This window comes from Psammomys obesus, unplaced genomic scaffold (assembly GCF_907164565.1).
Source record: "Psammomys obesus unplaced genomic scaffold, mPsaObe1.curated_primary_1811, whole genome shotgun sequence".
NCBI classification, from domain to species: domain Eukaryota; kingdom Metazoa; phylum Chordata; class Mammalia; order Rodentia; family Muridae; genus Psammomys; species Psammomys obesus.
In genome coordinates, this window is record NW_026592890.1 from 24,002,914 (window position 1) to 24,026,993 (window position 24,080).

Consider the following 24,080-nt stretch of genomic DNA (forward strand, 5'->3'; position numbering starts at 1 on the left):
TTTAAGTATGAGGAACTGTAGCAATGTTCTTATCCAAAGATATTATCTATGATTACCAAGTAGAAAGGACCCTGTGAGCTGGGCAGCCCATGTCTGATTACCTGCTTCCCCTCAGCCAGGTTCATAGGCGCTTACATGACACCCACCTCATTTTTAAATTTTTATTTATTTTTTGTTTTGTTTTTTTAAACAGAGTTTTTCTGTGTAGCCCTGGCTATCCTGAAAATAGGTCTGTAGACCAGGCTGACATCAAACTCACAGAGATCTGCCTGCCTCTGCCTCCCAAGTGCTGGGATTAAAGGAGTGCACCACCACAGCCTAGCTGGACACCTAACTCTTATAAGGTTTTTTCTTTTTTTTTTTTTTTTTTTTTTTTTTTTAACTTGTTGGTTGGTTGGTTTTAGAGATAGGGTCTCCCTGTTTCTCATGCTAGCCCAGAAATCACCTAAGTGTGGCAAACATGTGGATTTCTGTCTTCAGTCTTCCAGGAACTGATTACAGACATGGGCTGCCCAGCTCACAGGGTCCTTTCTACTTGGCTTTTTGGTTTTGGCTACTGGGTAGACATTAGCAGGCCCTCAGCAGTTCAGCATCTGGCCTGGCCAGCGAAATGAAGGAGGCACATTGGAAACTAATACAGAAGTGGATTAATGTGTTCTAATATGTAGATTTTAAGTAAAATATATTTTGATCAACTTAAGCTTCACCTCACCTGGACAAGAAAATCGGGTTTTGTCCTTACCTCTGTGTGACGCAAAGCATGTCCCACTCCTGTGAGGAAGACCTTCACAGCTGTGCCAACAGGTCTGCTTGGAAGAAAGTACAACGCAGATCACACTGCCAGTCTCTCTACCAACAGATGACCTCACCCCCTCCTCCAGAACACTATCTCAGATGAGTCAAATGCCAGGTACTTAAAGCTCTGAAGGCTTGCTGTGTGAATTGGAATGAGAGACTTGGACCTCTCAACAGCAAGGGGAGCAGTGTTGTGACAAGCTTGCTCTGCTGTTTAGATACCACAGTCTAACTGCGGTCTCTCCACCGGGAATGACGTGGACAACTTGCATTTGCCTTACACTGAAGCGACCGCATGTACGCCTGCCGGGTGCTCTGCCGCTGAGCTCCATCCCCAGCTGCTGAAGTGACTTTTCATAGGACTACCCTGGAATACCTCGTGGCTTTTAATCCACTCCAGTTTTGTGGGCATTTCATTGCGACCCCCATCCTCAAGGCATACAGTTTAATGAAGATGATTTGTGAATAGGTTTCCTCCTCCCGTCCTTTTTCCCTGTCCTTTTTCGCAACAGGGTCTTACATATAACCCAGGCTAGCCTTGAGGTAGGCAAGGATCATTACCTTGAGCTTCTGCTCCTCCCCTCCTCCCTCCCTCTACCTTGAGAGTGCTGGGGTTACAGGCCTGTGCCCACAAAGTGAGTATTCTATGAAGAGGGGCGTGAAAGACTCTGTAGTCATTGAGGGCCCTGTGTGGCCCTGAGAAACTGCTTCATCTTTGTTGTGAAGGCACTGGGGAGTCACTGAAGAGTTTTAAACTTTGAAACCATACCCCCAGGTTTTAATCTTATTGTACTGTGGAAGAACAGTAAGATAGTTATTCTGAGACAGGATTAGCAGAATTCCTCCACAGGGCATAGGCGATGCAGGTCTAGAATAGTACACCTAGTCAGTGATGGAGGAGAGTTAGTTTGAGAAGTGTGGTAGGTGTCGAAATCCTTAGAACTTGGAGGCTGAAGAGGAAGGTGGAGGTGCTGGTCAGTGAGATTAAGAATATAGGAGGGACCAGGGATAGAGACTTCATGCAGAGCTTGAGAGCACTGGCTGCTCTACCAGAGGGCTGCAGCTCAATTCCTAGCTCCCACGTGGCAGCTCACAACTATCATAACTGCAGTCCTGGGGGTCTGAATCCCTCTTCCAGCTTCTATGGGTGTCGGGTATGCATGTGGTTCACAAACAGGCAAAGTATACATAATTATATTCTGCATATAAGTTTTAGGTACCTTTGACGTTCAGGTAAATGTGAATTCATTGTTAAAAGTTGAAAAAAATAAAGTACTTGATTTTTTTTTTTTAAGTGATATCTGGGGGCTGGACAGATGGCCCAGTGGTTAATCATTCCAGTATTAAGATTAATCAATGATTAAGTTTGTACCACGGCTACTCCTACCACTTAAATGGTACTTGATAACCTTCAGAGTTAAGAGAAAAAAAAAAAGTGGCTCAGCTAAGATTATATAGCACGTAACTATGAGAAACAGCAAAGAACCCTGCTCAGAAGACTCAAGCCAGAGCCCTTTCCATTCATCATATTCCTTTGATGAAATTGCCAAGCCAGCCCTATTCAGACCCACAGAGATGCCTAAGAAAAGAATTACTCTATCACTAAATTCCACAGTAGCACTCATTCAGAGCTGCCTGTGGGCTTCGAGATGGCTCAGTGGATAGGTGCTTGCTGCAGCTGGGCATGGTGGCACATGCCTGTAATCCCAGCACTCTGGCAGGCAGAGACAGGTGGATCTCTGTGAGTTCGAGGCCAGCCTGGTCTACAAAGCGAGTCCAGGACAGCCTAAGGCTACACAGAGAAACCCTGTCTCAAGAAACCAACCAAACAAAAATGCTGCAGGTATACCTTTAACCCCAGTGTCACTGTGGTCAGAGATAGGAGGGCCACTCAGAGTTGCTGGCTGTTGGCCTAGTTCCAGATTCCTGAGTGTCCCTGTCTCAAAGGAATGAGATGAAATGATAGAGCAGGACACCTGACCTCTTTCTCTGGCCTCTGGTCTCTAGCCTCCACATTTAAGTACACGTGTATGCCACACACCACACGAACCACACTGCACACCATCACACACACACACACCCCTCTAATGGTGAGGATTTTAATGCTCTAGTAAAAAAGATTTACATGCTTCTAGAATCTGAAGAACATTTTCCTGCATTACCCACTGATTGACAAAAGAAAACTGCTGTGGCATATCTTTTTGTATTTCCAAGAACTGTTAGTGACAGTTATCTTTAGAAATGAGAAAGCTATGGGTGTAGTTCACAATCAGCAGTTCAGAAATGCCTTTTAATATGTGCCCTTTGTGTGAGATTTTGATTACCTATGATAATTTCTAGGGGTTTCTGTAGACTATTATTATGGGCTATTTTTTTAACACATTAAAATATTTTATTAGTTCTTTGAGAATTTCATACAATGTACTTAATCATATCCCTGCAACCCTCTCAGGTCCATTTCCACCTCCTTATCCCCCTGATCCCCAAACCTACAACTTTTTTTTTTTTTTTTTCTTGATAATCCATCGACTCCACCTTGCTCATACAGTCCTGTGTATGAGGCCATGCGCTGGAGTGTGGCCGACAGTATACCAGGAACCATGCCATTACAGAAAACTGCTCCCCCTTCAACAAAAGCCACCCCCCGTCCATGGCTTCTCAGTTAAGGGGGAGGGCTCATGAGCCTCTTCTCATTCCATGCCTGAACTGACTTCATCCTGTGCAAGTCTTATGGCGTCTATGGCTGCTGAGGGTTCCTGGGTGCATCAGTTCCGACAGGTCCAGAAGACATGGTTCTGTTGAGGTCCTCCACAATCGCTCCCCCACCCTTCCTCCACTGGTCCCTGAGCCTTAGGGTAGGGGTAGGATGGCAATGTCCTTTTTACAAAGGGTTGAGGGTTCACCGTCACTCACTGTCTGTGCTTTGACCTTGTTTTGTCTCTGCATTAATTGTCATCCACTGCACAAAGACACTTCCTTGATGGGGTCTGATTGCTGCACTAACCTAGAGGTAGATTTATCCATTTAGCAAAATAATTGGAATAGGTTTGCTTGTGGATCTTGTAGTCTCCCCTACCAGACTTACAGCACCAAGTACTCAGTCCTCCTGTGGAGTGGGCCATAAATCCAATCCAGCAAGAACACTGAAAGAACCTCAATTGTTTGGAGATCTCTGGATCCCTCTGGCCAGCTGTGCAAGGGAACGTACTCTATACCTGGCATTGGCCTTTTTAGTTGGCAACTGTGGCATCTGGGGTGACATGATCCCGTGTGGGTGAACTCAACTATTCCATGAGTCTCTCTTTTTCCTCTCTCTCTCCCTTTGCTCTTCCCTCTATCTGTGTGTGTGTGTGTGTGTGGGGGGGGGTTATAAAAGTATATTTCCATGTTGTAACCTTATCCTTAGTGTTAATTATCCCTCAAAACCCCTCCTCTGATTACATTTTTAAAAATACTTTTAATTCAATATTGTATATGTTATGCTAAAAAGTTTTATTGTAACAGTCAATCGGTAGGTTGACATTGACATTAAAAATGGGCTCTGGGGGTTGGGTGTACTGGTGCACGCCTTTAATCCCAGAACTCAGAGGCAAGAGGCAGGCAGATCTCTGTGAGTTCCAGGCCTAGGTCTACAAAGGGAGTCCAGGACAGCCAAGGCTACACAGAGAAACCCTGTCTCAAAACAAACAAACAAGCAAACAAAACCCCGAAATGGGGGGAGGGGTTACTCTGGGGCTGGAGAGATGGCTCCGCAGTTAAGAACCAGCTGTTCTAGAAGACCTGGGATTGATTCCCGGCACCCATCCACATAAAACCATGTGACTCTAGTTCCAGAGACCTAATGCCCTCTTCCTGCCCCCATGGGCACCAACATACTTGCCATCCACAGACATATATGTAGGCAAAACCCCATACACATTAAATAAAGATAAAAAAAATGAAATTTCCTCGGATCCACATAGAAACAGTATTGTAATGTGACTGAAAAAGCAATGGCATAGAGAGTTCTTGTATGTCTGTGGGAATGGAAACTTTAGCTCTAGGAAATTTACTTTCTGTGTCTTCCATGTTTGACATCCCTGGGTACATCCACATTTTCTCCTAGGTTGGACATACTCTCCTGAGTGAGGGAGGTGCTTTGGTAAGGATAGAAGTAAGTCAGTTGAAATTATAGGAATTGCTGTAGACAGGCTGGTGAGGGAAGTCTGAGGGCCTTCACCTGCTGCAAGCTGGGAAGAGCCTGGCTGCTTTACACCTGGCTTATTTGGAAAGTCACACATCTGACCTTATGAACTCCCAGCAGCCATCAGTTATCAGCTGCTGCTTATTGAACTTATTTAAAAAAAAAAAATTGCTATCATTGAGAAGGGATTTGTTTTTTGTGGGGTTTGTTTGTTTTTTGTTGTTGTTGTTTTTAATAAAGAGCCAGGATACTCTGAATATGAGACTATTAAGTTAGCGGCTATGAGTTCAAGAAAGAATATGGCTTGTTGTCCTGGGACTGTAAATCATGATTCTTGGCTAGAACAAGGCTTAGTCCTCATCCTGCTGTGTCTGGACCATTCCCAGGACCTGTGCAGGCCTCTGTAGTCTGTCACGTCCCAGAGTACAAGCATTTTTGTGGACTGCAGGGTGCTGGTCTGCGCCATCTAATCTTGCTCTGTTTTTGTTTTTGTTGTTTGTTTTGTTTTTAGTACGTAGAAGGGACTTTTTATACTTTAAGAATGGCTGGTGTGGGGCTGCAGTGATGGCTCGGCAGCCAAGAGCACCTGATGCTCTTCCGGGGGTCTGGGTTCCATTCCCAGCACCCATGTGCTTACAGCCTCCTTTAACCCCTATGATTCCAGCTCCAAAGGACCCAACCCTTCTTCTGGCTTCTTCAGCACCTGCATACACACACACACAGACATACGTGTACTCACAAATAAAAAATAAAACACTTTTTAAAAATGGCTAAATTTGATGAGAAGGAAGAATTTTTGTACTTTTAAAATCTGTCATTGTTTCATGCTTATAAAAGCAAATCAAAACCTATGTAAAAATGAGAGCCCAAAAATATGCCACACACTTGAGCAGAAAAGATTCTGAGCATTCGGACTGCACTTTGGTGTTTCCACAGTTCTAAACATCTCTAAAGTAGGGAGACGGTTTATAATTGGCTCCAGGTAGAGACAGGTCACTTTAGAAAGGGTCTGTGTTTGCGTTTCCCATTTACGTGTGCCACCAACTTGCTACCTTCCTTGAGGGAGAGGAGGTACAAGACCTTCCACATGCTAAGAACGCACCCACCAACTGAGCTACACTCTGAGCTACACGCTTTGGGACCACTGGAAGTCAAATTCCTGCCTGAAAGCTTTTTGAATTTACTTTGTGGTTTTGTTTTTGGCCTTGCTGACAGTATGAACAGCTGTGTTAAGAGTATTAACTCATTTCTTTTTAATCTTTATGTGTGTGTTATTCATTTGTATTTAGATGTTTTGGGGATGGGGTGCATGCCACAGCAGTTATGTGGAAGTCAGAGGACAGCCCTGGCTGTCAGGCCTTAGCTTTTACTTGAGTCATTGTGGGCTCCATACACCAGACTAGCGGGCCTGTAAGCCTTGAGCAACTGGCCTGTCTCCTCCTGTCCTGCTGTAGGGGCAGCAGCAGCACAGATAGCAAGCACCCAGCTTTGTGTCAGTTTACCCACTGAGCCGTCTCGCCAGCCCCAGGGCATCAATTTTTATATCAAAATCTCTGTCATCGGGTGACTAGCTAGAATTTTTCAAGCTTCCTTTGTATTTTTTTGTTTTAAAAAACGTTTTTTTATGTTGCTCTTGTGTGTGACGGGGGTTGCTCTGCCACAGCATGAATGCAGAGGTCAGAGAGTAGTTCTGTGGAGTCTGTTCTCCTTCCACCTTTCTGTGGACTGTGGGCAGTGAACTCCAGGCCTTCAGCAGGAACTTCTTCCCTCGGAGCCCTCCTCTGTCCTCAGACCTGGCTGCCTGCATTCCCCCACCCCTGCTCTGCTGGGTAGTAGCTGCATGGCCTTGAGCACGTCAATTCTTAGTTGCTGTGTGCTTGTTGGAAATGAGACTCTCTTCCAGCTGAGGTGTCTGGACCTGGCAACCTTTGCTTCTGCTCAAGAGGACGTGCTCTAGGAGAGCCAGCACACACCGAGGCAGGAAGGGCATCTCTAGTCTTAACTCACAGGGTGGTTGTGCTTTTGCCATTGGCAGGGGTCTGACCTCACGTTTTTATTCAACTGCTTAGTCTGAAAAGACTGGTGCTCAGAAAATGAAGGAAGGGACAAGGGGTCACTGCTTCAGGCCATCAGATATTTAGAGTGGAGCAGTGGGGCCAGGGATGAAAACATCTGTATAAAAGTCTTACAAGGTGGGGGATATAGTTAGTTAGCTAGTTAGTTAGTATACTAATTTTTATTTTCTGATGTTCTTTGTGAATTTATTGATTTTTTTTTTCCTCACATAATATATCCTGATTACAATTTTCCCTGCCTCTACTCCTCCCAGTTTCCCCACCTCTCTTCCCATCCAGATTCATTCCCTTCTGTCTCTCATTAGAGAACAAACAGGCTTCTAAGGGATAATAATATGGTAAATATATTATAACAAACAAAATAACACATAGGAATTGGACAGAACAAACAGAAGGAAAAGAGCCCAAGAGAAGGCACAAGAACCAGATAACCCACTCTTTTACTCAGGAATCCCATAAAACATTAGACCGAACACCATAATACATACGCAGAGGACCCGGTTGCAGACCAGCACAGGCCTTACATTCACTGCCTCCGTCTTCAAGTTCATCTGCACGTCCTGTTGATTTCTAGGGCTTTGTTTTTTTTGTGTCCTCCTTCCACTCTAGCTCTTACACTCTTTCCACCTCCTCAGTAATTTCTCATATAATTTAGTGGATCGATACATGTAAAGTTCTTTCGGACAGTGCCTGGTCTGTTTTTGTGTTGTTATTCAGTAAGTATTTCAAACATGCTAAAAATTAATCTTTTACATCTCCTCCATCGTCTCCCAAAGTCCATTTGCCTTGGCTACAGCTCTCTTTCATTCCACCTTTGTGCTGATTCTGCTTGCCTGGATCCTGTGTTCTAGGAATTTGGAACCCTAATTCTTTGTATGTGGTACCCATCTTTCCATCTTTGCATTCTCATTTTATTTTAGATAGGATCTCACTCTCACTGTGTAGATAGATACCTTCACCATACCAAGTACCACCGCCATGCCTAACTAGATTTTCAAGTATTACGATTCAGGGTTTTCTTAAGTGAAATAGATACATTAAAATACCAAGTTAGGCATGGTAGCTCATGTTTGTAATAATCTCAGCACCAAGAAAACTAAGGCAGGAGGCCAGCCTGGGGTATAGTGTGAGACCCTGTTTCCAAACAAAACAAACAATGAAAATATGTAACTGTCCAAAACAGATATTTGCTGTATAAATAACAGGAGGCCACAACTACAGCCGCTTTCTGCCTATGCAGAACTTCTGCTGGGAAGAAACTGAATTAGTGGATACTTGTTTCTTTTTGCAACTATTTTTACCATTTTAAAAACAGGTCACAATTAAACAATTGTATTTTCCTCCGTATTCACTTTATCTTATCTCAGGAGCATTTTCTCATGGACTAAGTAGTCAAAGGTTTGAAATCTTGGTAAAGATGGTAGAGAGCCATGGGGCTGGAGAGATGGCGGGGCAGGCTAGCACTTTGTGCTCTTGCAGAAAACCTGGCTTCCCTCCCAGCTCCCACATGGAGCCTCACAACCATCTATACCTCCAGGTCCAGGGAGCCCAGCACACTCTGTGGCCTCTGTGGGTACCAGGCATGTACACAGTGTACACATGTACATGCAGGCAAACGTTTATATCCTTGAGATTAAAATAACTCCTTTTTTAAAAATGAGAGTGGGGAATTTAATTGCTTACATGCTTTTTTTTTTTAAAGTTCCAAACTTACTGGGCCCATTAAGGAAAAATGTAATTATTAGATAAAACATTCTAGTGTATAAGTGAGTGCTTGATAACATTGCTTGGAAGTTGGGTAGCTCTTGGGCCGACAATAAGGCTCAGAAGGTTCAGGCACTTCCTGCCAAACCTGACAGCCTGCATTCAAGCCCCAGGGTCCCACTTGGTAGAAGGAAAGACCCATTCTCACAAGTTGTTCTGTGACTGCCGTGTGTGTGCTGTGTTCTCTGTACACCCAAACACATGTGCACACCTGAAAAAGAAGTGTAAAAACATTTTAAGGAGACTGCAGCACTCATATCTTGGACTAGGTTAAACACATCGTGTAACAAACAATTCACTCTGTTTATAAAACAGTGTAAGAGATTAGCATTACTTTCTACTCCCCGCCCCCCCAGTGGGAATGAGCCCAGTGGTAGAGCACGCACTTGTGTGACATGGGCAAGGCCCAGGAGTCACCTCCCAGGAGGACCAAAGAAACCAAACAGATAATCCAACAAGCATCTCTCACATTTGAGGTAATGAGCTTGCAGAACTGAGTAAGAAGTCTAGTATTAGTTATGATGAAAGCAAGCCATTCTAACTGGGTATACTATTGACTCATGGCTGTGCGCCCCACTCTTCCACTGTTAGCTTCAGTCATTGGTGAGGTAGACGCCCTCACGCCCTGTGAGCAGAGAACAGGCTACACAGACACTAAGTTGGTGCTGTTCTCACTGATTCCTTTTGGAAGCATTCTTCCTGCCACACCCACACATTTCATAGATGGTTTTTGATCTCCTCAAATGAGTTTCTCCCTTCATTTTTTCTTTGTGTTGGTGTTCTGAGCCCAGTCCTTTTTGTCTCCAAAATCTACAATTCTTAACTGTAAAAAATTTGCCATTATGAATTGAGCACAGCTTGCACTGATTCTCCAGTGGACAGAGGGAACCTAGCTACCCACCTGGTGTGGGCTTCTGTGTAGATGCTGAAAAATTCTCCTCGTTACCCTTTGGGGGTCTAATTGCTCACCAAAGCCAAACCTCTGGATCCAGCCTTACCTGCTCCCCTAACCTATAGATCATATTTCTGTGGGATGGCTTCAGCCCAGCATCCTAGGGTCCCCCCAATTTAGAGATACTCTGATTTCCTTCTTAAAAGAAAAGGGTGGGGGTGTGGGGGGGGCAGAACAAATAAACTAAAATTCCCGTCTTCTCAGTTGAGGGTATGACACCCAGATAAAGACTTCTGGAAGGGGTGGGGGCAGGGTAGTGGAGGGTCACCCTGTTCTCTGGTCTTCAGTCTACTGCCTAAAGAGGCACAGCTGTTTCCTGAGACATCTGGGCTTCTGAGGGGTAAATTTAAGTCACTTGGGCCGGGGGGTCTGCCTCTCGAGTTAACCGAATCTGCCTCTTTATACATCTGTTGCTGTTTTCCAGAGTGTGGTAGTTACTCTCCTGGTCTCTTTGTATGTTTATATTTTTTCTTGGAAATTGTTTTAATATTGTTTCAGTGGATTATGAGAGAGAGTGACTGTGTTGAATCTGCTGTGTTGACCTAAATGGCCCTTTCCCGATCCGATCTGACTTTGTCAGGGAAGGCTAAGGGATTTTCCCTCTGTGTTCCCATCATGATACTCTGTCTGCTTCTGCTTGGGAAGGCGCAGAATCTTCTCTCATTTTTGGTGTGTTTCTTCTCCCAGCACGCATTGCCATTCATCCAAGTTCCAGAACGTTTTTAATCTGGAAAAACTGTAACCAGAACTCACTCCTTTCTGGGGCCTGCTTTGTATTTCTGAGTTGGACAATGTTAGATGCCTCATATAAATGGAATGATAATGTATTGTCTTTGTGTTTGGGTTGTTTAGCTAAACATAATATCCTTGGGGTCACTAATGTAGCGTATGTCAGAACCTGCTTCCTTTTCAAGGCTAGCTGATACTCTGCTTTGGGTGCTTATTCTAATACTACATTTTAATCACCTGGTAAATGTTACTAGCTATCATTTTTCTGTTTGTTAGTTTTAGACAGGATTTTCATTTGTTGCCTAGGCTAGCATCAAACTCATACTCTTCATGCCTTGGCCTAGACCAGCACTGGGATGTGATATGTGCATGAGCCTAGGCACTCTCTTGGGAGGCTGCTCTCAGTTGTTTTGGATAGATGTCTGGGCATACGATTGTCTTTTATGACACTGACACTTTTTTTTTTTTTAAAAAAAGCAATTACTGGCCACCTCCTCGTTTTCAAAAACCAAATGATTGCCATTTGGGCCTTTGGAATGATTTGGCATTGTGGGTGCAGTCCTGGCCAGCTCAGGCGCTGTCATGTACTTCTTGGGATACTATATACTGTCTGTCAAGAGGCCTGTGGTGGCACTTCTCACAGGTGATGCTCATTTTAATCACTTGGTCAGCGTTATTTGATTTTTCTGCGTAATTATTTTCTGCATATTAGTAGCAACCACTATGGCTTCACTATAGGACCATGCAAAAGATCCCACGTATCAAAGTTTGCCCTGGGTTTATCACCCACTGATGTTTCTTGCAAGGATCCATCTAACTGTGATGGCTCAAAATGGAGCCCTTTATTATTTCAAATTTACAAAAGCTAGTTTTAAAGTTAATTATAAATTACATTCCATAGATTATTTTCAATGTCACAAGATCAGTATATTAAATATAAGATAAGCAGATCCTATTAACACCTTTATGTAAACATCACTGAAGAGTTAAGTTGCTTCTGAGTTTCTGGAATTTAATTATGGGTAGTTCTATAAAGTTAGTGCATATTTCTAAACTTAAAATTATAGTTTACTTGTGTTTATAATTATGTTCTGATGCTTCTTATTCAGTCTATAGGTTGTTTACAGTATAATCTGTTTTGCTGCAAATCAGCTGTTTAATGATCAATCATAGCATTTACTTAGTTAAGATAGACAGAGAACACATTTTATAATATGCCATAAATTTGGAACTAGATCAGGAGATAGGAAAGCTTTCATTTTTGAAGCATAAATATTCTGTGTGTGTGTAGCCAAAGCTGATTTGTCTGGAACAACTGCTATCTCAAAAGGATTTCTCCAGCAGTTTTCTCAAGCAACAGACAGATTAGATAGAAACTTCTCTAGTAAAAAAAAATATGGAAAAAATGCTGTATCAGAAGCTTTTAGAATATCTTTTTGTAATAGCAGGACTGGTTTGGCAACAAAGTAAGAGAACAGTATGACCCTGCAGATAACACGAAAGCCCAGGGTTAAGCTAGCCCCGTCCGCTGCTGAAGGTGCTGCCTGATCCTTCCTGGCTCAGGATGTGGCCTTTAGGGAGGAAGCTGCTTGCCTGGGAAAGAGAAGCCATAGTCTGGGCATTGTAAATCAGAAGTTCAGGCATTACAGTATACAAGAAATATGCCTAAAGCGTCAAACTTTGTGTGGATGGTTTTAAAAAATAACCAGCTCTTGAGACCAGCTTCAGCCCGGCACTCCCATTCTCACCCTCGGCTTTGATTGGAGTAGACCCGTCCTGAGCGCTTTCATTACAGTCCTTGCATGTGAATTTCAAGTTTGAATTTATACCCCAGCCCCCCGCCCCAAAAGGCTCCATCTGAAAGTGTCGTTTTGTGGGGTTTGGATGTAATGGAAACCTATAGAAATTGTCTTTTCAGAAGAGTAGGTGTGTATTTGTTTTTGATGTCGGGGTCAGAACGAGGGCCCTCACATGCTGGGCGAGCACTCTGCCACTGTGCCACATTCCCAGAAGAAAATGATTAGAACATCAACGCCAAAGAGTTTCTCACTTCTACGACATGTGAGTTTAAAACCAGGAGTTGCTACAGTGAGGCTCACTGCTGAGGGTCCACTAGGCCCCGGCTCTAAAGCAGAAAATGAAGACATAGAAAATGGAGATTCCATGATGCACTGTGATCATACCTATAACCCCTGCTCTCTGGAGGCCGAGGAAGGAGGCTGCGAAGTTCATGATCAGTGTGGTCTGTGAGCAGGACCCACTTACCAAACAGAAATCACTGACCTTATATTACACCAGCCGCTGCAAACAGGTAGCAGAAACCACAAACTGCCAAGATTGATTTCTAAAATTATCAAAGAAGAAAAGTAAGTTTGATCAGTCACTTTTCTGTTACTGGATTCGAATATGCTGACAAAAGCTACTTATGGAATAAAAGGTTTGTTTTGGCTTACTGTTCCAGAGGACAGGGTCCGTCAAGGTGCAGAAGGCGTGGCAGTTGGAGCTTGAGATGCACCTGGCAGTCAGGAAGCAAAGAGATCGCAGTTCATGCAAACAGAAAGCAGAACAGGAAGTGTGGCTAAGCTCTACCCGCAAAGGCTGCTCCCAGTGACATACCTAAAGGTTTCAGAACGTCCTTGAATAGCTGGTGGGTAAATGATCAAGATTCAAACTCAGGGAGGGGCCCCTGAGAACACAGAAGTTGTTACGTCAAGTTAAACTAGAGACTAGAAAAGTAGAGAAGCAAAACTCAAAAAGATAACAGCTGGAAAATTCCTGGCATTGATTTAGGAAGGTTTAAGAAGACAAAAAAATCCTACTAGCTTTACTGAAAAAGAGGTTTACACCTAAACACACCAAGACAATGCACGGCAAAACTGCAACAGCGTGGAAAGAGAAGCTCGTCTTGGGGTCAGAGAAAAGGAGTGCAGAAAGACAGTGGCTGAAGGCAGATGGCCAGCAATGCCGGGAAGGTAGGGATAGGGGCCCCTAGAACTAGCAACCCATTACCAGGCAGCAAAGTTATCTTTCCTTTCTAAAGAATCTTTAAAGATCTGAATTATTTTTATTTACATGTATGTGTGTACATTACCTGAGTGCGGATGGAGAGATGTGCAGAAGAACATGTCTGTTCCCAAGGATTTAGAGTTCCAGGGGTTGTGAGCCATCTGACACAGGTGCTGGAAACAGAACTCAGATCCTTTGCAAGAACAGCGAGTGTTGTAGACTCAGCAAGGAAGTGGGAGGGAGGATGGTGACTGAGGTTGGATTCACAGGAAGCTGGCAAATGTGAGTGTTCTTGGGGTCAGCTGCCACAGAAGGGAGAGAAGACAGCAGTGACAGGGAGCTGTGATGTTAAAGTGCAGTGAAGTCTACAAAGATTTCATGGATCGCACAAGTGTTGTGGAGCTGGGGCTATCTTTCAGGTACTTGTGTGAAGTTGGAACGAGAGGGACAGATCTTACACACTCAGGAGGCCTGATAAAAAGTGTATAGAGCAAGCAAGGCATCTCAATCTGTGCTACAGACAACCATGGACACAAATGCCATAAATGCCAAATACAAATGAAAAATTCATAAATCCATTAAGTTTAAAATCCATACCTTAAGGACGTGTGCCAATGTAATTCCTTTAGCAGCATGTGTTGTAGTAAGCTTTAAAATTTTTATTTTGATGTGTATGGGTATTTTTCCCGCATGTATATCTGTACCATGTGTGTATCTGGTACCCTCAGAGGCCAGAAGAGGGAATCAGAGCCCTGGAGCTGGAGTTACAGGTAAGCTGCCATGTGAGTTCCAGGAACAGAACCCCGGTCCTCTGGAAGAGCGGCCAGTGCTCTTAACTGCTGAGCAATCTCTCCAGCCCCATAAACATAAGTTGTTTTTTTAAAACATCAAATTCTAAGATACTAAGAAGAAATCTGCTGTTCCTTTTTGTTTGTTTTCTTTTTGAGATAGGCCTTAATGCATAGTCCACAATGATTTAAGAGTCACTGTCCTCTTGCAGAGGACCCAAGTTCACTTCCTAGCACCCACATCAGGCAGCACACAGCCATCTGTGTGTCTCCACAGATGCCACTCCTTCTTCTGGTCTCTGAAGGCACCCACAAATACACACACATGCCCAAGAATGAGAAGAGTAATATTTAAAAATATTGTTTAGGCTTTTTAGGTCTTTGGATTGTACCTTAATTTTTCTGGTTTTCTTATGGTTTTACTGTTTATGTTTTATTTTCTTAACGAAAGAGTGCAAAACAAAGGGGCTGAGGAGATGGCTGAGTGGTTTGAGAGTGCTTGGTAGTGCTCTCCCAGAGCTCCCAGGTTCAGTTCCGGGGATCAAATTCAGGATTGCACAGCAAGCACCCTTCAGCTCACTGCTGCTGCTGCTTCTCGTTTTCTTTATTTTCATTCGACAGACAGTTTATTACTGTTTATATGTACTTGACATGTATTTTTACAAACAAGTCTATTTACTGACAGTCTTCTGAGTCGTCATGGTTTTATCAATATTAAACTTGAGCCAATGTGTTTTGTTTGTTGTTATTTGAGACAAGGTCTCATGTAGCCCAGGTTGGCCCTGACTCCCTGGGCAGCAGAGTGTGATCATGAGCTCCTGATTCTCCTGCCTCATTCTCCCTAGTGCTAGGATTGCAAAGGTACACCACACCCCTGCATTCTAGTTGCTAGGGATCAAACTCAGGCTTCCAATTGAGCTACATACCCCCCCACACACACACAGGCTCTCTCTGTGTAGCCCTGGCAGTGTCTGAACAGCCATACTGGAGGGGTGGAGACAGGATCAGTAAGTGGCATTAAGTAGGGTGCATTTCTAAAATATTTAAATTATGAAAATGAAATGATTTTCAAAAGTGTGACAAAGAATTAACTTGCTAAAATAGAAAGAACTCACCTACAAAATAGAAGGAAGACAAGGAAAAAAAGAAAACCCAAACAGAGTAACAGAGTAAGTTTCCTCTAGATTTTTCAGGCTTGGAGTCGTCTAAACTGGATGTTAGTATGGAGGCTCATTACGTGGAAATGTGTTTTACTCAAGGATTAGATTCACGAATTTCACATATGCAAATTGGAACCCATCTGTTAGTGTCCAGTGGTGATATCAGAGACTAGTGTTCTGTCAATGGCCTCTGTTGAAAATTCGTATTGCCTCTGAGTATAAGCATTTGAAATCTTAGAGTCATGTTTTATGGCTGGGATACATGTAACTTAGGGTGACTGAGAAAATGGATGACTTACATCACTCACACACCACTTTCTTAGCTACACAACAAACAGCTCTTTGCCTTTCTGTTGTTGCTGAGTGTAATCTAGTTGAAGCTGTGATAAGTAAGTTTATAAATCTATAACCATGTAGTGTGTAACTGTTTTGCATCATTTGTATGCACTGCATCTGTCCTTCCGATGGGAACAGTGATACTATCCTGTGTCTCTTGTTTTCCACAGACAATGAATTCTGACCTAGCACAGAGTGTAGTTGGGAGCTATCTTAACCCTCCAGAAAGCATGTATGTCCCGTCATTCAGGCAAAACGAAGCATTTCAGAATTGCCACCCTGTGAACTCTTCTAAAACGTTTAATAGTCCGAACAACCAAGGTAATATTAATATGAAACTTTACAGAAAATTAGCCGCGCATTGCACGGAAGTGAACTTGCTGTGTTGTGTAGGAAATACTGATTGTATATTGATTGGTAGTCACAGAACCGTTAACCATGAGTCTGCTACTGTTCCCCGTGAGCTTACACAGGTCACTTACCACTTTTAAAAATACTGGCTTCTTCTGCAATAAACTAAAGACTAATATAATAAGCTAATACATATTACACATTGATCGTAAAAGTATCTTAGAAAAGAGGGAACTTTTAGGACTACAAATTCAAAGCCAGGGGTGCTGGCACATAACACAATGAAGACTGCATCCCCAGCAGCCACATGGAAGGAGAGGGCTGACATTGGCGGATTGTCTTCAGTCCTCTGTGTGTTTGCCATGGCACCCGTGTGCCCACGCACATGTATGCACACATACAGATAAAGAGGGTAAGTAAACAAATTGGTAAAAGATAGAATAGAAATCCAGATTTGGACTCTTTCTAACCAAGACGATCAGAATGCTGGTGAATAAAATGGAATTGTGTCATAGTCAGGCAACAGTCAGAAATAACATATCCAAAATTATCCTTGAAAATCCCCTAGGAAGCTGTTATAGCCAAGTAACTATAAAATATGACTGTTGCAACCTTTTAAACTTTAAACCTTTAAAAAAATTAGGAGAACATCAGAATTGAATTAGAAAATGACTTCAGAAATATTTTATGCTTTACAAATTACTTTAATTTGATTTTTATCAAATGGTTTGATAACCACCCTTTAAAAAATCTGTAATCATGGTTTCTGTTTTAGGTAGGGTTTCAATTGATAGGATAAAGCACCATGACCAAAACAACTTGATGAGGACAAGGATTTGTTTCACTGACAGCTCTCAGGGCAGACTCAGGACAGGGACCTGGAGGCGTGCTCCCTTCTTGCTCATTCCTCATGCTTGCTCAGCCTGCATTCTTACAGTCCCCAGGATGACAGGCCCAGAGATGGCACTGGCCACAGGGACCGGCTCCCCCTTATCAATTATCAGTCAAGAAAATGCACCACAAATTCTCCTGCAGGCCAGTCTGGCGAGAGCTTTGGCTCATTTGACATCCCCTCTTTCCAGATGACTCTCACTTGTGTCAAGTTCACATACACCAGCCAGCACTGGGACAGTAAACAGATGACCTTTGTGGATTAAACCATAAAAGAATAATCCAAGGCGAGCTACCAGTGCCAGATAGAGAGCAAGCAGAAATCTCCAGCAAACATTTACTAACGCCCACTTACTTATATTCAACTCAGATCTAGTTTTACCATTGGAAACCACAACTGAATGAAACTGTGAATTAACTTGAAAAAATGCTTAACTCTGAATTTATCTGCATCGTGAATATTGCCACGTAAAAACTACAACAGCAAACGTGTGTTCCTTGTAGTGCATCTTTGAGCCCAGATGCCAGCCAGTTTGTTCCATGTCCTGCCTCACATATCCTGATCTTTAAGATTGCTTCTAGAACAAAGAGCAAAAATGGTTGTGGTTTCACTAAGACTGACCACATCAAGGACGAGAGTAACTTTAAGTCTTAATTACAATGTTAATTAGTTGAAGGACTTTCATCTGGAAATAATGGAAATAATTTTTCATCTGGAAATAGTGACTTAATATTATTCTATTAAGTTACTTGCAGTTCAATCTTAGATATCACTTGATCTACTAGTAGATTATAGTTTTTACAAGATACACAATAGGAAATGAATCCTTTTATAGTGTCATTTTTTATTTTTTTAATTTTTTATTTATATTACATGTAACTATCATTTGTATTTATATTTTATTTACTATGCACATTAGTTTGCACATACTTTCTGGCTACCAGCAAACATGCTGTTCATGTTTTAATTGTTACCCAAGTGACTACACTTGTTAAGTTTTCAAACAATTTCTCTTAAAGCATCAAGCAATTTCTTTTCGATAGCACTTGTTTCAGCATTGAAGACTCTCCAGGAGAAGATTCATCGTCTAGAGCTGGAGAGGACACAGGCTGAAGACAACCTGAATGTTCTGTCCAAAGAAGCAGCACAGTATAAAAAGGCCCTAGAGAATGAAACAGAAGAGAGGAATCTGGCACACCAAGAACTGATTAAGCAGAAGAAAGGTAAACATGCAAGGGTGCTCAGGCATGTGGGGCTGCCAGGGTCTACAGGCTGAAAACAGTAAGCCCAGCGGAAGCTGACTTACTCAGATAAGTCTCTCATGTCATAGAAAACGCGAGGCCCTGGTTTCAGGCATTTTGTTCTTTGTGGGAACTGATGTGGCTTTGAACTTACCAGCATTATATCTATTATCCTCACAAATACATTTTGGGAGGCAAGGGACTCACTCACACGTATCCCAGGCTGGTCTTGAACTTGCTGTCACCAAGGATGACCTTGCACTAATGATCCTCCTGCATTCCTGCTTCCACCCCAACTGCCCAGATTGCAGTGTGCACTATCACGCCTGGCTTGCGCAGTGCAGGGGACTGAAGCACTTTGTCAGTTTAGCTGCCTCCCCAGTCCCCAGGCCATAAATTAAAACAAAATACTTAGCAAGTTGTGTTTAGAAATTAGAACATTTTTAGAATGAATAATAAAACCCAGATAAACCCATAATATCATTAAAATGCTTATTTTGTTAACATTAATTTTAAAATGTTGGTAGTAATTAACATAAAAATAATAGCAATAAACGGAAAATAATTTTACTCAACTTGAGGAATACAGAATCAATTATAGGAGATAGGTAGAGACTTCTGTGGAAATTATGAAAAGGACATTAGATAAGAATTTTAAGAAATTTAGAGTATGAGTTCTTTGTATAATTTTTCAAAACTTTTTGTTTTCCTTTTAAAACATTCACCCACATAAGCAAAGCTTGTGTTTGTGTTTTGCCTTGCAAATGGAATGAAGAATGAGAAGGAAAAGAATGAAATAATATTTTATATTATAAAATATACAACACATAGAGAACAGAATAAGTGACATTATTTATAATAACAAACAAACACATGTTTAAAGTCAGTGAGTAAAAGTGCTGTAAGAGAATGAGGATCCGGCTTAGACGCTCCAGCACCCATCTGACAAAGCTGAGCATGGTGGGGAGTACGTGAACTCCAGCTTTGGCAGTCAGCAGGAAAGAGGGGTAGATCTTAGTTGCTTGCTGGCTCTCCAGGCCAGCTGAGTCAGTAAGCTCCAGTTCTGTGAGAGACCTGACTCAGGGAACGAGGCCGAGAGCAATAGAGGAAAACATTTGACATCCTCCTCTAGCTTGTATGTGTGCACACACACACGTTTTCCTCACACATGTAAACCATACAAAGTCACCTTTAGCTTTGGGTTGAGTTTACATAATAACTAAATCTCTGATCTATGTAATAATCAGCTAATGAACTCATTACTTTTGTCTTTGCATAGATATAAGCATACAGTTAAGTTCAGCCCAGTCTCGTTGTCTGCTTCTAGAGAAGCAACTGGAATATACAAAGAGAATGGTTCTCAATGTAGAACGAGAAAAGAACATGATCCTAGAACAACAGGTAAACATATTTTCCTCTGAGGAATGCTAATATAATTTAATATGTTTTTGAAGAATATAATATGGGAAATTTTTAAAATATTATAATATAGTAGAATATCAAGCTATGTCTAGGAGATTTTCACCCATGGTCATGGTAGACTGCCATTGAGGCCCACATTTTTGCAATGAAAACAAGAAAAACTTAACAGATAATCTGAAGAAGCAGCAATAGAAAGAAGGGAGGAGGAGGAAGAGAGGGAAGGGAGGAGAAAGAGGACTAGGTCTAAGGAGATGGCGAGCAGTCACCAGTGTAGACTCTATTCAGATTTAAATCCCCAAAGTTCCACTGTCAGAAGGCATTTGTGACTTCGGAGGGGGAAGTTGAGACTATACTTCTGACCACTGTCCTTCTGGGCCAGGATATCAATTCAAGGCTACATAGAGCCAAAAGCATAGGAAATCTCAGGCTGAGTGCTTTGTGAAGTCGAGGAAGGAGGCAAACAACCTAGATCACAGCCCTGTTCCAGGCCGGAGCAGCCTAGAAAACCTTAGGCACCGCAATCAGCTTACAGCGGTTCTAGATTGGCGACCCTAGGCATTTACAGCCACTTGTCCGACACAGTGAGAGACTTTCAGTCCACACTAACCAGGCAGATGGAAGTCATGAACAGATCACATCCAAAGAAGACATGGACACGCCCACAAGAGAGCATGTGGCTATGCCCACAGGAGAACACAGAGACTTGCCACAGGGGAGCACATGGACACTCCCACTGTTAGAGCTGTGTAAGCAGTGGCTCTGGCGGACATTAGCTTCCAAGTGAGCATTAGCGAAGAAGGGCTGGTGCAGCTAAAGCAAGAGGATAGTTGGGTTGAAAAGCTTGAGCCCACTCAAGACAACATAATCAGACTCACCTCAAAAAGGGAAAGAGGTGAAGGAGGAGGAAGAAATTTTTTGTTGAGTTTTAGAAACCATAATATTGTCAAGCCAATTTGAGAAAGAATAAAATACTAAAAATGAAAATTAGAACCAGTGTATCTACTAATTACCAGACAGAATTAAAAAAAATGGACACATGCCACCCAGACCAATAGAGGCACAAAATTGTAGTGAATTCAGAAGATAAGAAAAGACAGCAGGTCAGAGTAAGAAAGTTCTAACTGGATATATAACTGGAGGTTAAAAAACAAGAGAAATGATATAGAAGTAATACTTGAAGTGCTCATAACTGAGCACTTTCCAAAACTGATTAAAAATTAAATCATACCATACAGTCGAGAGGCACCCAAGATAATCACCTTATAAAGTGAAAAGGTTGCCAGTTTTGGAGCCACAGTCTTTAATCCTGGTGCTCCGGGGGCACAGGCAGGTAGATCTTCCTGAGTCAAGGCTAGCTTGGTCTACATCGGGAGTTCCAAAACTAAGTTCCAAAGACTGTGTCCCCCAAAAAAAGAAACTTAGTAAATCAAGTGCTTAGTGTTTCTGTTTAAATGTTTCCATCCACGGTCGCTCTGTGCCTGTAGCATCATTGCAGGGACACCCAGAAAAATGAAGCCACTCACCATGGAACCATGAAGTGGAGCCAGGGCCAACTCCCAGTGACAAAGCTCACACACACACACACACACACACACACACACACACACACACACACACTGCACCCACCTCTTAAGTCCTGTGGATGGAATTCTTGGTTTCTTTCTCAACGTATTCACAGCTAACTTAATGAAAAGCTGATTTTCGTGTTGATTTTATCGCATGTATGTTGGGCTTCTCTGTCTTTCACAGTTCTGGCTTCGTGGCCATCGATTACCTGAATATGTGCTTGTCAGTTATATTCCTTCACTAATTTTAAAAGATAATTTTTTTAGATGGGGTTATCTCGGTTGGCAGTTATTTATTGTCAGGGCTTGAAATACATCATTCCGTGCTTTCCTGGCTTTTAGGGGTTTTGCAGAGAGGTTTGATGTTCTGATGGGCTTGCCTTTGTTGACCTTTCTCTCCTGCTGCCTGTAATACTGTTTCTTCTGTAGCTCTGGTCTTTTACCTATGACGTATCGTGCACAAATTGGCTGTGCCAATTTGGAGTCCTAAGTGTCCCTTGCATTTGGAAGTTGGGGAAAAAATAATCTCCATTCTGCACAAATGAACACATGACCATATGAACATGAAATTGGGCAAGGTGGCTTCCTTTTTCAAGTAGCACCCTCAGCCAACAGGCCTGTGTATTTCTGTGATGTAGGTGGGGATTGCCTCTCATCCCATTGTGGGAGCGTGACTTAATCTCTGATGTGACCAGCTAACTGGCAGAATGAGAAGGGAAAGCTTCCGGAACGATGGGCCCTTGTGGGGCTGGCTACCTCTGAGGGGGGAGATTGTTTCTCACATTGAATGTCGATGTCTTTCCCTAGGTTTGGGAATGTTTGCCATAACTCATTGACTGTATTACTTTTCCGATTTCTATGACAGTATACCTGACCAGAGCGACTAAAGCAAAGGAGGGGGCTCTTTGGGCTCATAGTTTCCCGGCATGGTAGTCATCGCAATAGGGAAGGCAGTAGGCAGCAGCTGAGACACTGTATCTTCTTTCGCCAGGAGGCAGAGAGAAACGAGTGCTGTCGGTCTTGGTCGTCCTCTTTCTCCTGTTTCTTCGCTTCAGGACCCCAGCCAATGGGACACTTACACTCAGGATAGGCCTTCCCTCCTGATTTAAACCTTTTTGGAAACACCCTCATAGACATATGTATAGATGTGTTTCCATGGTGACGCTAAGTCCAGTCAAGCTGAAGATGAATCGTAATCACCACAGTTCCACTCCTTATCCACTTGATGCCGGTGCAGATGTGCTGTGAGTCACAGCTTTCCACCCCATGCACCCTAACATCTTATTCTCGCCTCATAATGTAGCACACTTTAGTCCATTCGTAAAAGTTCCGACAATCCGTCAGCAGTCCAAAACCGCTCCAAAGTCTTTTCTGAGACCCGAGACAAACTCTTCACTCTGAGCTCCTGTAAAATCCAAAAGAAGTAAAATGCCTCCAGCATCCGGAGGTACAGAGTAAACATTTCCATTACCAACGAGAGGAGCGGGGCCATGGCAGAAGAGCAGAGCAGACAGACCAAGGCTGGAAGCCAGCAGGGCCAACAGCAAGCCTGGTGCTGCGGATGTGGCAGCTGGGACTTCGGTGGACCATCCAGCTGCTGAGGGGTCAGGGGGTCAGGCCCTCTAGCTCGGCTGCCTGTGGCACAGGAAGCCTCTCTCCTGGCCCAGCTCTACTATACACTTGTAACTTTCCCAGGATGTCCCATGACATTGGCATCTCTAATATCCTCTGGTCTGCCAGCAGTTTAGGCTTCACCTTGACAGGCTTTACCTATCAGGGCCTCTTTGCAGGGACCTGGAACCTGTCATACATTGCCTCGTTTCTGTGGCCTTCAGACATCGTGGTGCAGACCTTGATGACCTCTCACTCTTCTAACGTTCATTTGTGTAAAACCAGCTGGATGACACTGCCAGCCCAGGCTGTAGTCTAACCCCTTGGAGCACAGTTACAGTGGGCTCTGTGTGCCTGCACGGTAGTTTTCAAGCCATGAACCCTTCTAATGCTTCCCAGTTCAGACTCCCTGCTTGAAATTTCCTCTCCCAAACAAATTAGAACATTACTTTCTAAGGTTTATTTTATTTGTGTGTGTGTATGTGTGTGGATACATGTACACACACACACACACACACACACACACACACACGTGTGTGTGTGTGCCCAAGTAGGCCAGACGAGGGCTTTGGATCTCCTGGAATTCAAGGTATAGAGAGTTGTGAGCCAGCAGATGTGGGTGCTGTTCAAGTCCTCTGCAAGTCTTAACTGCTGAGCCACCTTCAGCCCCAGGCTTCACTTCTGGATTCAGGCACTCGAGTTCTCAGGACATGGGCAGGGTGAGTCCAGATTTGTCAGTATGAACAGCCTCTAGCTTGGTTGCCTTTGTCAAGTCCTGGTCCTCTTTGGAATTTCACAAACTGGGACACTGCTGTGTCCTTCTAAACTCCCCCGAATGGCCACTAAGCTCTGCTTATAGGATTCAAGGACTCCCAGGTCACAGCTCCGAGCCTTTCACATTCTTCCCATGAACTAGTCCAAACACCCGAGAACCTACAGTCGAGTTCATTACAGCAACAGCCCACTCCCCGTGTCAGCCTCCTGTGTTAGGTACTTTTCTTGTGACAAAAGTACTTAGGGTTTACTTTGACCTACAGTTTGAGTGTACACACCATGTCAGGATAAGAAACAGTGAGTATGAGTTTTCCCATCAGAGACGATGAAGTGTGTTTAAGACGAGAAAGTCAAATATTTTTCTTTTCCATCTTATAAAAGTTTTACAGGAATGTTTTAACTAGCCCCCCTCCAACACATACCCAATAAAACCCCT

General features: G+C 43.1%; 1 protein-coding gene across 4 annotated transcripts in view; it reads left to right on the plus strand.

The window, feature by feature from the left end:
* Nucleotides 1-24,080, plus strand: part of Cep57l1 (centrosomal protein 57 like 1) — a 50,699-nt gene that overhangs the window by 12,114 nt on the left and 14,505 nt on the right. For all 4 annotated transcript variants that reach the window (XM_055616175.1, XM_055616176.1, XM_055616179.1 and 1 more), the window contains exons 2-4: nucleotides 15,959-16,109; nucleotides 18,075-18,254; nucleotides 19,552-19,673. In XM_055616175.1, the coding sequence (XP_055472150.1) occupies nucleotides 15,959-16,109; nucleotides 18,075-18,254; nucleotides 19,552-19,673 (453 nt within the window). The remainder of the gene's footprint in view (nucleotides 1-15,958; nucleotides 16,110-18,074; nucleotides 18,255-19,551; nucleotides 19,674-24,080) is intronic.